This window comes from Sylvia atricapilla, chromosome 2 (genome assembly GCF_009819655.1).
Source record: "Sylvia atricapilla isolate bSylAtr1 chromosome 2, bSylAtr1.pri, whole genome shotgun sequence".
Classification (NCBI taxonomy): Eukaryota; Metazoa; Chordata; class Aves; order Passeriformes; family Sylviidae; genus Sylvia; species Sylvia atricapilla.
The window spans coordinates 66,071,938-66,085,451 of NC_089141.1; the positions used below are offsets into that span (position 1 = coordinate 66,071,938).

Genomic DNA, 13,514 nt, shown 5'->3' on the forward strand with positions numbered 1-13,514 from the left:
TATTTTTCAATAATGGATATCATTAGGGAAACTTCCAGGTTTTATTTTCTTAATATGTCTATACAGGAAGATTTTCTGTGAGGAACTTTCTTATACTGTTAGAATGTGGTATTATGGGCTGACAAAATAACTATATTCTATCCATCACAAGCAAGACCTTACAGAACAGGAGCTGTAACTCAACTTCTTTTTTTGTTTTGTTTTTGTTTTTTGCTGTTTTTTTTTTTTGTTTTGTTTGGGTTTTTTTTTTGTTTTGTTTTTGTTTTTGAACAGTAGCTGCAAATGAAATGGTCTTTAAACAAATGGGCCTCAATTTAAGGCCCCATGGCCACAGAAAAATAAAAAGGTAAAACTTAAGGGGAGCAACAGCAGGATAGAGTGACACGCTGGTTACCTGGTGTTGCTCATGGGTCAGTAGAAGCAAAAGATAATTATTTTAAAAGGTTCCTCACTATCTAAATATTGTTTCTGTTCCTAGAGTCTCTAGTAATTGTTTCCAGATGAATGGCTTCCATGGTTGCTTCATGGGTAAAAGCTGTTGTACCACTCTATTTTGTTGGTAATACAGTAAAATCTGCAGTTTGCTGGAGCCCCTCTGATAGGGGAGTCTTGTGGCACGGCCTTGGCTAGGGCTGCCTTACGAACTGAGCACAGGCAGCACCTCATCTTTTCTGTGGTGTGATCCCTGCACAGAACAATGCTGCTGGAAAGGGCAGTGCCAGCTCATTGAAAGGTTGGTCTGGCAGCAGCCTGGGAGAGGAACTCTTTGGTTTACAAGAATTTTCTCTGTGCTTTGTGTGGCTCCTTGCAAATCAGTTCAGCTGACTCTGCCAGTGGGTGAGGAGTTAATATGATTAGCAAGCCACAGTGGTAAAAATTCCGAAACAGACTTATTGCTCAGAGGGGGCTTGCATTTGTATTAGGGCTGGCCTTGGTACCAAGGTGCAGAAGGAGGGTACCTTATGTGTCACATGAAATGTATCCTGTAAGGACACCTAAAGCTGGTTTTCAAACACGGCTTCTTTCTAAGTCTTGTATCCTAGCACTGGAGGCAAAACTCAGAAGTTATTCACCAGTTCCTTGAATGCATGAGAGTGCTGGATGAACAGACCCAAAGTCCTGCCAGTGGGCGCCTATTCATGGAAAATGTCAAATTCAGTCAGCAGTAAGGCACTTGGGGTGTACTGAAATGTAGGATTTGCTTGGTGGGGGGGTACACAGTTGTGCTCAGCCTCCATCAGGAGGGAAATAAAGGTTTATGAACCCAGGCAATTCCACAACCCACTAGGAGTACAGAAAAACCCAAAGATGTAGAAATAGAGACAACAATCTTATGAGTAACAACTGGAGTGTTGTTGCTCAAATTCTGTTTGTATTGGAGAAAAGGGAAACAGAGATGGATGCAAACCCAGCAGATCATCTTACACACGTGATGTCCATTAGAGCAAAACGTGTGGGGAGTTGTGTTTACTGTGTAGCTTGGATCATCCCACTGCAATTACTGCTCCGTGACAGAGTCCACTGATACAACCTGCCCTCAGGCAAATGCTTTTAAAAAGCTGTTGTTCAGGTCTCCCAGCCAAGTTTCAAGTATCCTTGTTAGGAATTGGCATTAGGATGGAGAGTTACTGCTAGCAGATCATACCCAAATCATACCAAACCTCTAGCTTAAAGTGATGTGACACTGCTGCCCACATGGTCACAGTGGAGCATGCATTCCCTTTGTGTGCCAGCATACTTAATGCCATCCTTCCTCTAAGGGCTGTTCTGACAGAGTCTGTGGCAGAGGTGAGACCTGGGACTGGGTTAAACCGTGTGGGAGAGGATGTATACAGAGTCACATTCAGGAAAGGAATATTACTGAATGAACACACAGGGAGGTGGAAATACTAGATTAGCTGAGACCTAACATGGGCTAAGGATACAAGAACCACCTGGGATGCAGAAATGAGTGGGAGTATAGAAGGAATGCCATGGATGGCAATAGCAAAGGACACTGTGTGTGCTGCTCAGTGGATGATGCAAAGCACCACCTTAAGTATCCATCCAATGTTTCATGTCCAAATCCCCTTTCAGGTAGACAAAAAGAAACTTGATACATCCAAAGAGACTGTATTTCAATGAGCAGCCAACAGCCTACATGAAACATTAAGAGAAGTGCAAAGAGTACCTCCTGAACCCCAAGAGACTGCAGAGGTGGGTAGTACCACCCCTGGACCAGCTGGCAGGGGACATCTTTGGGTGATTAGTAATGACTCACAGCCCCCATTGCATCTGGCCGCTGTGTAATCAGTGTGTTCTGTATTTAGCTGCATCTCTGCAGGAATACCTGGTGAGGAGCCAGATCCTGGAATGCTTGGCACCACAAGCTCACTACCAGACCTGTCAGTGAATGGGGGCTCTGACAGCACAGCCCTTCCAGTGCACCGTGGGTGAGGGTCAAGGCATCTGCCCTACAACCACTGCACTCTGGTACCTGCAATGTGTGCCGCGGCTTAACGAGAGGGCTGTGGAAAAGCTCTGCCAAGTTTGAGTTCTATCCTGAATGACTGGTGGGCCTGAAGCTCCCTAGCTAAGCCTCTCTCTAGGTGAAACATGAGCCTAGTATGATGGAATTAGTAAAACCTGTTTTGTAAGGACCAAGCCTATCATCACCCTGATGGTGACATGGTAATTAGTTGTATCATATTAACTTTTACTGTTCACATTGTGTTCAGTGGGTGGATACACCCATAAAAGTTTAAGTTATTTTTAAACCAATTACCCAAGTGCAAGCACTGAGGCCTCACCTTGGCCAGGAGCTGGGTTTGGTATAAATTAGCTGAGTGTGGTGGGCTGTGGCAAAGGGGGTGGTACAAACAAGAACTGACTATTTCCATTGCGTGGGCTATGGATCACCAGCTGACAGAAAAACATGTGAGACTGCTAGAAAGGCATACAGCAATCTTATTGTGGACTGATCTGATTAGTGGCCTGTGCTGGCATCTGCTGTAATCACTGGCAGAGATCGGCGTGGGGGGGATGTTGTGACGTGAATGCCTGAGACAGTGTGGGAGCAGCGTCCAAGGTTCAACCTTTACGTGAGGAGCTGAGCTCTGTGCAAGAGCCTGATGTTCACACGTGGCCGTGCTGCCTCCCTGGAGTGGTCAGTTCTGTGGGAGAGAAACATTTCTGCAGTACTGCCTACTCCCTACTCCATCAATTTTAAATAAACACAAACAGTGTCATGTCCTTTCCACACCATAATTTCAATTTCATAAATTAATACCCGTATTATTCTAAAATAAAAGAGAAGGCTGAAAAATTAAAAAATAGAATTAAATTGTAAAGATGGTGCTACACTCCAATTTTCTAAAAATGGCCATGGGTCAGACACGCAATACAGGGACAGTCACTGTCCTGGTCCTGCTGGCCACACTCTCTTTGACACAGGCCAGAGGCCACTGGCCTCGGCACCTGGGCACTGCTGGCTCATGTTCAGCAGCTGTTGACCAGCTCCCCCAGGTCCTTTTCTGCTGGGCAGCTTTCTCTCTTCCCCCATCCTGTAGCACTGCATGGGGTTGTTGTGACCCAAGGGCAGGATCCAGCACTTGGCCTGGGTGAACCTCACACAACTGGACTCAGTCCACAGATCCAGCCTGATCCCTTGGCAGAGCTACAGTGAGTAAGATCAATTGTACTTCACAGGTGTGTGAACTATTCAGAACTATTTCAAAGTACAGATACAGATGCTGCTCTAGGTGGACCTGTTTCAGCAGGGGGTTTTGGACAAGATGATGTGCAGAAGTCTCTTCCAACACCAGCTTTCTGTGATTCTGTGATTACAGATGTGTGAAGTTAGGCAAGATGGAGCCCATGGTTCCAGTCTGCTCAAGACTGTCTGGTGTGGATGCCCTCTACCAATGTCTTAAATGTAACACACTTTTCATCAGCTTCAATACAAAGATGCTAGAAAGGGAGTTGAATGCATCTAAGAAAAAAAAAATCTAAACAGAAAATCTTATAAAAAGATATAACTTGAAGTTATATTTTGCATTCACTAGGCAGGTGCAGAGGACTTTAAGACTCTTAAGAAATCAACATTTTGAAATTCAAAAAGCTGTTTGTCCTAAAAGTGGGAGTGATTAGGAGTCTTTTAGGAGTCTTCAGTAAAATAAAACTGATCGAAAATAATTTAAAATGCAGTCTTCTTTTGTGTTTTAAAACACTGTTGGTAATTGAAATGGAAATACAATTCTTTTTACGAATGCTAGCACATTTAATTTAACTTCTCTGTTGAGAAATGGAGCAGTGCTTTTCATGTGTTAAGTACTTCCATAAGCACCAGTTTACCCAAAAAACTTCCCTACCTTTGTTCAAGAGTCTGCTGAAATAATTGAAGGACCCGTCTCTTCTTCCCCTTCCCTCCCACCCTCACTCTGTTTTGAAAGTGGAAAATGGAGGCTTACACATTTGTTAGACTTTCACTGTATAAAAATGTACAGTGGCTTTATTGACATGTACATTCCATTATGTTTACAGCTGCAAGATATGAGGCACACTCAGTATTGCACTTCATTAAAATTTCAGGCTCAAACATAACCCAGAAGTTTAAATGAAACTGCTGTTGTAATTTAATATTTCTTATACAGGACAAACATTGATACCTTTATATACAGTGTGATACTTGTTACATTTATGCCTTCCTAACACATTTTTTTAATAACAGTCTAGGAAATAAACCAGAATATTCCTCTTTCCCATCCCCACTTGTGATGTGTTACAATTGTACAAGATTACAAAAAGTCAGTATACAATAATCAATATTTTTTTCCTTTCTCCTGAAAACCAGCATCATTCATAGTCCACAGACACACAGATCCTTTAATAACAATTGTTTATTTGTAAATGTCCAAATGTTTCCTAGCCGATGACTGTAATGGCCACATGCAAACACCTCACAAATTTTGATGTCTCGGTTCAAAAAATGTCAATATCTCACAGCAAGAATTATGTACATGGTATTTGGCATCCTTCTTGCACTGTAAATTGTTCCTTTTACCTGGGTTATGGAATGGTCCCATCCTCATCCCAGCTGGACTTTGTTTTCAGGACACTTGAGGGATGAGGGCACCTGTTTTGCTCTGGTTAAAAAAAATGCTAGTCTAAAAAGTGTGAGCATTTCTGCAAACCCCACAACCCAGAGCAAATTCTTCACCAGTGGGTGGATGGACAACATGAAGTGGACATTCTGTTCCTTCAAGTTGTTTACCTTTGGGACCTACAGAGAATTTAAGAATGAGGGAATAATAATAAAATAAAAAAAAAAAAAAAAAAAAAGAGAGAACAGATTAGTGCTTGCAGACAATGTAAACAAACATATATCACATTTCCTACCAAAAAAACCCAAACAAAACAACCTCCCCCCCCCCAAAAAACAAAAAACAAAACAAAACCAAAAAAACCAACCCAAACTAAGTAAAGGTAATGTATCTTGTTCAAGTGTTGAATGGATTTGAAAAGAAAAAAAAAAAATCAAACTGCCATGTAATTGAAACCAATCAAATTCAAATTAAAAAAGGCAAGATGATTATCAAGAGTCACTTAAGGAAGTTTCATCTCATTAATACTGTCGAAGAAATTTGCATAAACTAAGAGAAAAACTGATAATAATGAATGAGAGTTACATTCCCCAGTAAACAATAATTCTAAGGTTATAGCAGGAGTGGTAATTTATTTGTTTACTTATTTTATGTAAATATCTTAACAAAAAAATACTCTTTTTACCCTCCACCATTTACTAATATCAAATCAATATACAGCACATGAACTTGGTAACTACGGCATTGGGGTAACAGTTTGCAGATAATGGCTACCTAAGTAGAGATATATCACTTAATAATGTGTTAATTTCATCAATATATAGCTTTACACATCATTCTACAGCTGGAGTCTGACCTGGTATAGGGAAATTGAAATGTCTTTCTCTATCAAAGTTGCTAATGTTGCAATGATCAGTGCAATGACATTGCCAGAAAACAAACAAACAAAAAAAATCACCAAGAAAAGCCAGTATAAATTAAAACTTGTTACGTATTTCAGAACTCAGTGTGGTAAATTTGCTTGTTCAAAGTCCTACCTGCAGGACAGTGTGGGAGCTCTTCTTTAGGGATGCTTGTCATTCTTTGGAAATCATCATGGCAAGCATTGCAAAAATGCGTTGTCCCAAAACAGAAAAAAACAGCAACTGAACAGCAGTAGCGGCATTTGTATTCTAAGAAATCCGTACCGTGTTTGGGACACATCTGAACAAAGGAGAGCAAACACAGGTCAAGGAAGTAGTCATGTTCTAACAATCCCAGCAACTCACTTCTACATTCTGTAGAATATATTAATAGTAGACAAGATTGTACAATACATGTAATTACAAATGACTGTGAATTATTGTACAGCTCAGGTACTCAGAGTTTCAGTATGAACTAAAAACATGAACAGAAGTTATCTACTCACCTGAGCCCTTGAAACATCAGAGCATGCACCACAAATAAGCTCTCTTGGATCATAATCATCTCCTTGTCCAGCCTCAGCATCACAACGAGCTTCACCACCAAAATACGCCTTAATTGCATATAGAAATGATTGGATGTTAAACCAGAGACAATTATTCTTTTAACTATTATTTTCAGTTTAACCAATTCCATTTGTAAGGGGAATATGATGAATGACTGCCACTTCAGTGGCCTCCACTACTCTCATCTCTGTTGACTCTGCCTGTAGGTACATGGTTTTGAGGCACTCAGACAATGTCCCTCAGTCTCAGGATGAACAAGACCAAAAACTGCAACATACCCTGCTCTATGCAGGTGCCTGTAAGGCTTTTGGAACAGTATTTGGATGCTCTATAACCCTGTGTCAGAATTAATATCAGCTTGAAGTGAATAGTTACTAGAGGAAGTAGGTACTGCACCTTCTTGTAAGTGGCCATTGACCCAAAGTGCTTTTGAAATACTAAATACTTCATTTTGCTCTGTATACACACTTGAGCTTTACTAGCTAAGATGCTATGTACATCTCATTAGCCCAACACTTGATTTTTAAAATTATGATTCTATAAACAACATTTTTTCCTGCTTTTCTGCTCCATACAGAATATATTAAACCCATGTTCCGTTTTAAGAAACTACTGTTGAAATGATAACATACATTTAATAAATAACAGCATACCTTTTTGCACTTGTAGCAAACATAATAAGCATATCTGTTCATAGCATAGCCAGCTGGGTCATTATAAAATCTAACACCCGGTGTTGTGATGGCCTCGCTCTTGTGCAACCCCTCATACTCCAACCTCATTAGTGCTTTTCTCCTTACATCTTCATAGAGTTCTTTGATTGGATCAAGCAAATCCTTTAATACTGTGTGATTGATTTTGTTCTGAAATTAAAAAAAAAAAAGCTGATTAAAGTATCTTGCCAAGAGCTATGATCATTTGTGTTATGGTTAGGCACAAATAGCATGATAGATGTCATAAAAACATATGGGCCTGGGCAATGGACATTTAAAAAAATGGCTGATATAGAATGCACTCTTTTTGCTGCAAAAATAGTATCCACAAATGCTTTTTCTATGGCCTGTTGTGATATGCGAACATCAACCCTTCCAACAGAGTAACAGCCAGGGAGATGGTGAAGAGTATATGAAATATTCACCACAGCACAGAATATTCTGACTCCGTATTTTCTGTAATTTCCTTTTTGGCTTACTGCTCAGCAATTAAGCATAATGACTGACAGTCCTCTATGGCAGCTCTTTATCAATTAGTGACCACGAGCTACTGTCATAAATTACACAACACAACATGACAGAAGAACCACAGCATGCAGAATGGCTGACCATTCCCAAATTTCCAATTCTTATGCTGGGGTAAGGTGCTCTTCTTTCCAGCAGCTATCACATGCTTTTGCTTACAGCAATTTAAATTTTATAGGGTACAAGAGGAATTGTTAGTAACTTAGCTGAACTAAGTACCTGCATTCTTCAGCTCTGCCCTAACACTGAAAAGCAAAGCAGCTTTAAAAGTGGTTAGTAAAATGGAGAGCTCCTGCTTCAAGACAGTGTGCTTTAAGATTACTTCTTCTCCCCACCATCACCAGATCCTGGGAATTTGTAAGCTGATGGTGGTAAGAATAAAACCAATATTAATACAATATCTGGACTGTGCTTTCTTTTTAAGAGGACACCTCAGGGAACAGTAGGAGAAGGTAAAGAGATGCATCAGTGCTAGTCTTTCTATAGCAATATGTGGAATTAAGGAAACAAGTAATGTAAAATCATTTATACTCTAACAAGCACTACAGTATTAACAAACAAATAAAAAAAGGGAAAGCAAAATATGAGGTAAGTTGCTTGACTTAGGCAGGCACACAACTCTTTTACCTTGCAAATTGGGCAGGACATAAACCCAAAAGTTATCCTTGGCCCAAGCCATCTGTTTTCTAGTACTCGTTGACAGCATTGCAAATGGAAAACATGGCTGCAGTCCAGCTTTAGAAAAGAGTAAGTGTAAGTGAATATTGAAGTTACATTAACCACTAAAGTAGAAGTAGCTATTTGCTTTTAACTGGCAACACAACATATATCGATTCCAATATAAATTAATTTAAAATCCTAGAAGACCCCTATTTTCTTCTTAACGAGAAAGAACATAAAATGGGCATTAAAATCATAACCATTCCAAGATCACCTACAGATATATAAAATACACGTGGAATTATATCCACTAGTTACCTCAGATGTTTTTCTCCTTTACAAAACACCTGTATTTTAATAAAGTAGACATAGCAAACTAAATTGATCCAGTTAGCTTTCTTGAAATAGAATGCCAGACAAAAAGAAAGCTTTTTAAGTAGCTTAATTATTGTTATGATGCCTGTTTTCAAATTTTGAAGAGCATAATTTGAAAGACTTTAAATTTTCACTTCCTCCACACTACACATTACAATCATGATAGTAATCTCTTAAAAGGGCAGACAAATCAACAAGCAAAAAACCTGGATAGCTGGTGCTGCTGAAAGTGCTTCAGTAAAGCAGATCATGCACATGTCATCAGCATCTTGTTTAAGAGTTGTAGCGTTTTTATCACAGCCATGCAGGCAGGGCAAACAGTGCTCTTCGTTCTTAACGCCTCCACAGGGGTGACCGCAGGGGTGTGTCTTGCTGCAGGCAATCTTAGCATACTCCTAACAAATTTAAAACAAAGAGTTAATCAGCTTTTCGCCTGCACTGAGTGTTCTGACAGTGTTGCTTTTTGAAGGGCTGCTGGTCCGTGCAATAAACTGAGATGGAAGAATCATTATTTATAGTCTGCTCCTGCCTCAGCTACTTGGGAAAACCTGAACCTTGTGTACTTGAAATAACAATGTTTCCTTTGTTTACCTGCATTGCTCCTGAACGCAAATGGCTTAATGAAACTGTAATTTTAAACTTTCAGTAGAAAGAGAACTGTTCTTTGATCCTCTGTGTGCTTTTTATATATTGAGTGCTTCCTGCATAAACACTGCTGACCCTGTATTAACAATATCTGCAGATTTTGGAGAAGTTTCAAGTCATCCACTCTAAAGAATACATTATAAGCTAATCATTAATCAGCACAAAGCAATTTTACATGGAAATAGATTTTTAACCACCTCTAATTTCCATCCCTAATAAATAGACAACTTAATAAAAGTTACCCAGAAGCTAACAACAAATTGAACTGAATTTAATTAACGTTAATATTATGTCTTCATAGGCTGAGAGAGAAAAGAAGATGACCAATTTTGCTTCACTTAGACAGAAATAAGTAAGGCGAGGTAAGAAACTGGTTATGATTTGGCTCTCTGCCAACTGGACCCACTGTGGGGTACAGAAACACTCAGGACACATGGATACAGATGAGAAACCTGGCCAAGTCTTATACACATAACACACAGACTGTTGGGCCAACTCTTTTTATCGAGCTTTCTGGTGCATCTGACTTTACACTGACAGTGTGTATTTTACTCTATAATTGCAAGGCTGTTGTGAAAACTTGAGATACTTTTGAAGATGATAATAAAACTACCCAGTATGTTAGTTGACTATTAGTGTTTGTAGTCTGTAATTAAAACAAGCATTTACAAACTCAGAAGTATTTGAATGCTAGCATTCAATATTGAAACTTTTTTGTATGAGAGATCTGATATAAAATGAACCACAGGGATAAACAAGGTTTATTCAAAATAAGAAGCCCACTTCATCCTATGATCTCTTCTATTTATGTAATTAATGATGATTGATACTTGCTAGTACACACCTGGCAGTCTGTATCAGAACAAACACTTCCCACTGCTGATAATTCTGTTCCACTCCTACATCCACAGAAGCGACATGCTTCAGAACTGCTGGTGGTCGGTTTGCCTATGGGCCACAAGAGAGAACAAGGCCAAAAAAGTTCTAATGAAACACAGGGGACTGACACTTTATCAGACATCAAAGCAGCAGTCACAGAAAACAACTAGAAATCCAATGATTCTTATGCAGCTAAACTATTCTACTTTAATTAACAAACACTTAAAAGTATTGCCCTAAAGCAGGTGAAAAATCACAACAATCAGGATAAAGAGCAAGGAGTAACAGTTGTGTTTTACCTGTCTGTTCTCTAAACTCCACCATAGCCTTCATAGTTTTAGAATCTGCTAATGCCATCAGCCAGAAAAGTTTGGTCCTGCCACAGCCCTCATGGAGATCAACTTTGATAGCTTCTTCTTCTTCTTTGAACACCTGTCAAGTTAACCAAACAGATACTAAATAGCATGTTCAGTTAGAGCATGGTGTCTGTTATTTTTGTCATTCTCCCTTTGGATTTACACCAGGCATGTTACAGGGTCTGTGGAGATTGACTACAGCAAGCTATTTTTCCTTTATGCGTTCTGTAATTTGTACATATTGCAGATATGCAGGATAAAGGTTTATGTTCTTAGAAGTAAAAATTAATAAAGTTAACTCTTGACCTAACCTGGCAGAGAAACAGTAGTGCAGCAATGCTAAGAATAGAGCCACATCATTTTTTTCTGATTTAATAAATACAGAGCTTGGACTTCATAATTCCTACCCAATACATCCAGTAGGCCACAGAATATTAAAAGCACAAGGTAACATCAGAAATATCTTCACATGACCATGCTAGTAGTTTATCAAAGCAACATTGATAATTAGGGTCTTAATAACATGTACTATAGAATAACAATGCTAGAAGTATGTAGTATTAGTATTTTTGACTTTGATATATATACACAGTGGATACTTCTGGCTACAGTGAGGAAAATATAAAGTTTTTTTCAAAATAAAATAAAAAAAACAAACTGCATGAGATCCTTAGGGAATTTCATGCAGTCCCTTTATTTGCTCCTTTCCCAAGCTTTGAAGGCAGTTCTCTTTGCATTTGTTTCACCTGCAATGCAATAAAAGTTAGAATTTTCCCAGTTATGGAAGTATACAACTCACTTTAGTTCTTACTAGAATTAGAAAGAAAACCCCTAACTGCTTCACAAAATATTCACGTAAGCACATCTGAGTAACTTACAGGCTCTCCTTTCTGGAGGGGAGAAAAAATACATTAAACGGGTATGTATGACTGAAGTCAGACAAAGAACAGGAAGCAAACAGAAAACAGGACAGAGGGAACATGACAGAATTAAAACTGAATTTGAGAAGCTTAACACGTGAGATGTAAAGGTAAAAGTGGTGAATAAAGAGCAGAAGTTTAAACATGCTTTTATAAGTAAATAGGAAAATCTGGTAAGTAGCTATTTTGGACAGATAGAAGGAAAAATGTGAGGTTTTCTAGGAGATAAGAACTTACTTTGTATCAACTGTAATCTGAACAGGCTATATAGGAGAAATCAGAAAAATGAATGAGACTAGACTGTGCTGTGCCATGACAGAAGAGTAGACATAAAATGATCTTCTAAGGATGACGAAATGGGAAAATTTTAAGGGGGATTGCAAAGACTCTGGCTAAGAAATAGAAGGCAATAGACATATATAAAAGTGCCAGGCTGAGACTACAATGCAAATGCTGTGGCACCAGAGAGGAGTGTTTCACTGGAGAGTGAAACTCAGTACCAAAGGTCTGATGTTTACATCACATATACTCTCGACCAGCTGATCCCTTGCACTGAATGACCATTAGCAGTGTGTCTCTACATCTGTCTTTTGATTTGCTTTGAGTTTCACCTGACAACAATCCAGTTCATGCACTCCAAGGCTGCTAAATAACAGAAAACATTGTGTTTTAAGGAGATATGATCATCTCCTTTAAAGGCCCATTCCTGAACATCACTAAAAAGTTAATATATATGCATTGTAGAAGAGGGAGAAGAGGACTGAGTCCCACTGAAGTAATTTTATTAATACCATTCATTATTTTAATCTTTGTACAAAAATAAGTAGTCAGAGGGAAAGGGGACAATAAAGGTTCACAAAAACCCATAAATGAGAAAAAGTGGCAGGAAACAGGAAATACAATTCCAGAAGTAAAGGTATCTTCAACATTAATTTCAATGACAAAAAGAAAAAATCCAAAGAAAATGTAGTTTCAAATTTAGAGATGAAAAGGATAAAAATACCATAGAAGAATAGTAATTAGCAGAGTACTCAGCAAGTTATAAAAACTCACATCAAGTCAAAGTTTCAATCCTAAAAACAAACCCAAAAGAAGTCAGGAAATTTTCAAGCTTATGGATAGGGCAATATATTTATCTGTGAAAACACAGTGAGAGCTAGAGGAATACTGAAAAATAAGAGAAGACTCATAGGAGAACCAGTAGGAATATTTACTATCAAGTCATGTTCCTGGATATTAAAAAGGAATACACATAGATTAGAAATGAAGGGGTTGGCAAGCACTGACTCATATGAGAGAAGTAGTAAAGGAGGTAAAATTCAACAGGAATAAAGAGCCAACATATACTTAAGAAAGTCTATGCAGCTTTAAATTCTCCTAAGCAATGCTAAACAAGGGAGAAAAAGCTGATGTAGCACAAGAACTAGAATTAGGAACTGCTGCCAAGATTTTCTAATCTTTGTAAAAGATAAAGGACACGAGAATGTAACCAAAATCAACTAAAGAGAATTAACTGGAAAGACATCTATCTCATCTCCAAAATAAATAACACCCTTTTCAGATTCAGTATCTGCTACTACCTTTTGGTTATATTTTATTTGGGGAGACATCCACAATGATGCAGCGCACACAACACGGGGCCGTGTATACTCTACCTGTCTCTGGTGAGTTTTTGTTCGCCGATGGAGATGAAGGAATCGGTCACAGTCTGTGCACAAATTCCCACAAACATTACATAAAATGATTGCAGCAGTTTCACCATCATCATGGTTGTCACACATTGGCTGAGAGAAAAAAAAATTCCTCTATTAAGTTCTTCACTTCCTTTCAGCATCTGTTTTTATTCTTCCCTCAGTCACACACCCCACACCTCCCTTCCAATTTCTAAAAG

The 13,514-nt window shown here is 38.7% G+C and overlaps 1 protein-coding gene across 15 annotated transcripts in view; it reads right to left on the minus strand.

The window, feature by feature from the left end:
- Positions 1-4,451: 4,451 nt before the first annotated feature.
- The window catches only part of MYCBP2 (MYC binding protein 2), a 174,257-nt gene continuing 165,194 nt past the window's right edge, over positions 4,452-13,514 (minus strand). For all 15 annotated transcript variants that reach the window (XM_066313401.1, XM_066313405.1, XM_066313400.1 and 12 more), the window contains 9 exons: positions 13,279-13,407; positions 10,647-10,779; positions 10,313-10,416; positions 9,030-9,218; positions 8,416-8,523; positions 7,204-7,413; positions 6,490-6,597; positions 6,119-6,284; positions 4,452-5,260 (listed from right to left, as the gene is read on the minus strand). In XM_066313401.1, the coding sequence (XP_066169498.1) occupies positions 5,145-5,260; positions 6,119-6,284; positions 6,490-6,597; positions 7,204-7,413; positions 8,416-8,523; positions 9,030-9,218; positions 10,313-10,416; positions 10,647-10,779; positions 13,279-13,407 (1,263 nt within the window). In that variant the 3' untranslated portion in view covers positions 4,452-5,144. The remainder of the gene's footprint in view (positions 5,261-6,118; positions 6,285-6,489; positions 6,598-7,203; positions 7,414-8,415; positions 8,524-9,029; positions 9,219-10,312; positions 10,417-10,646; positions 10,780-13,278; positions 13,408-13,514) is intronic.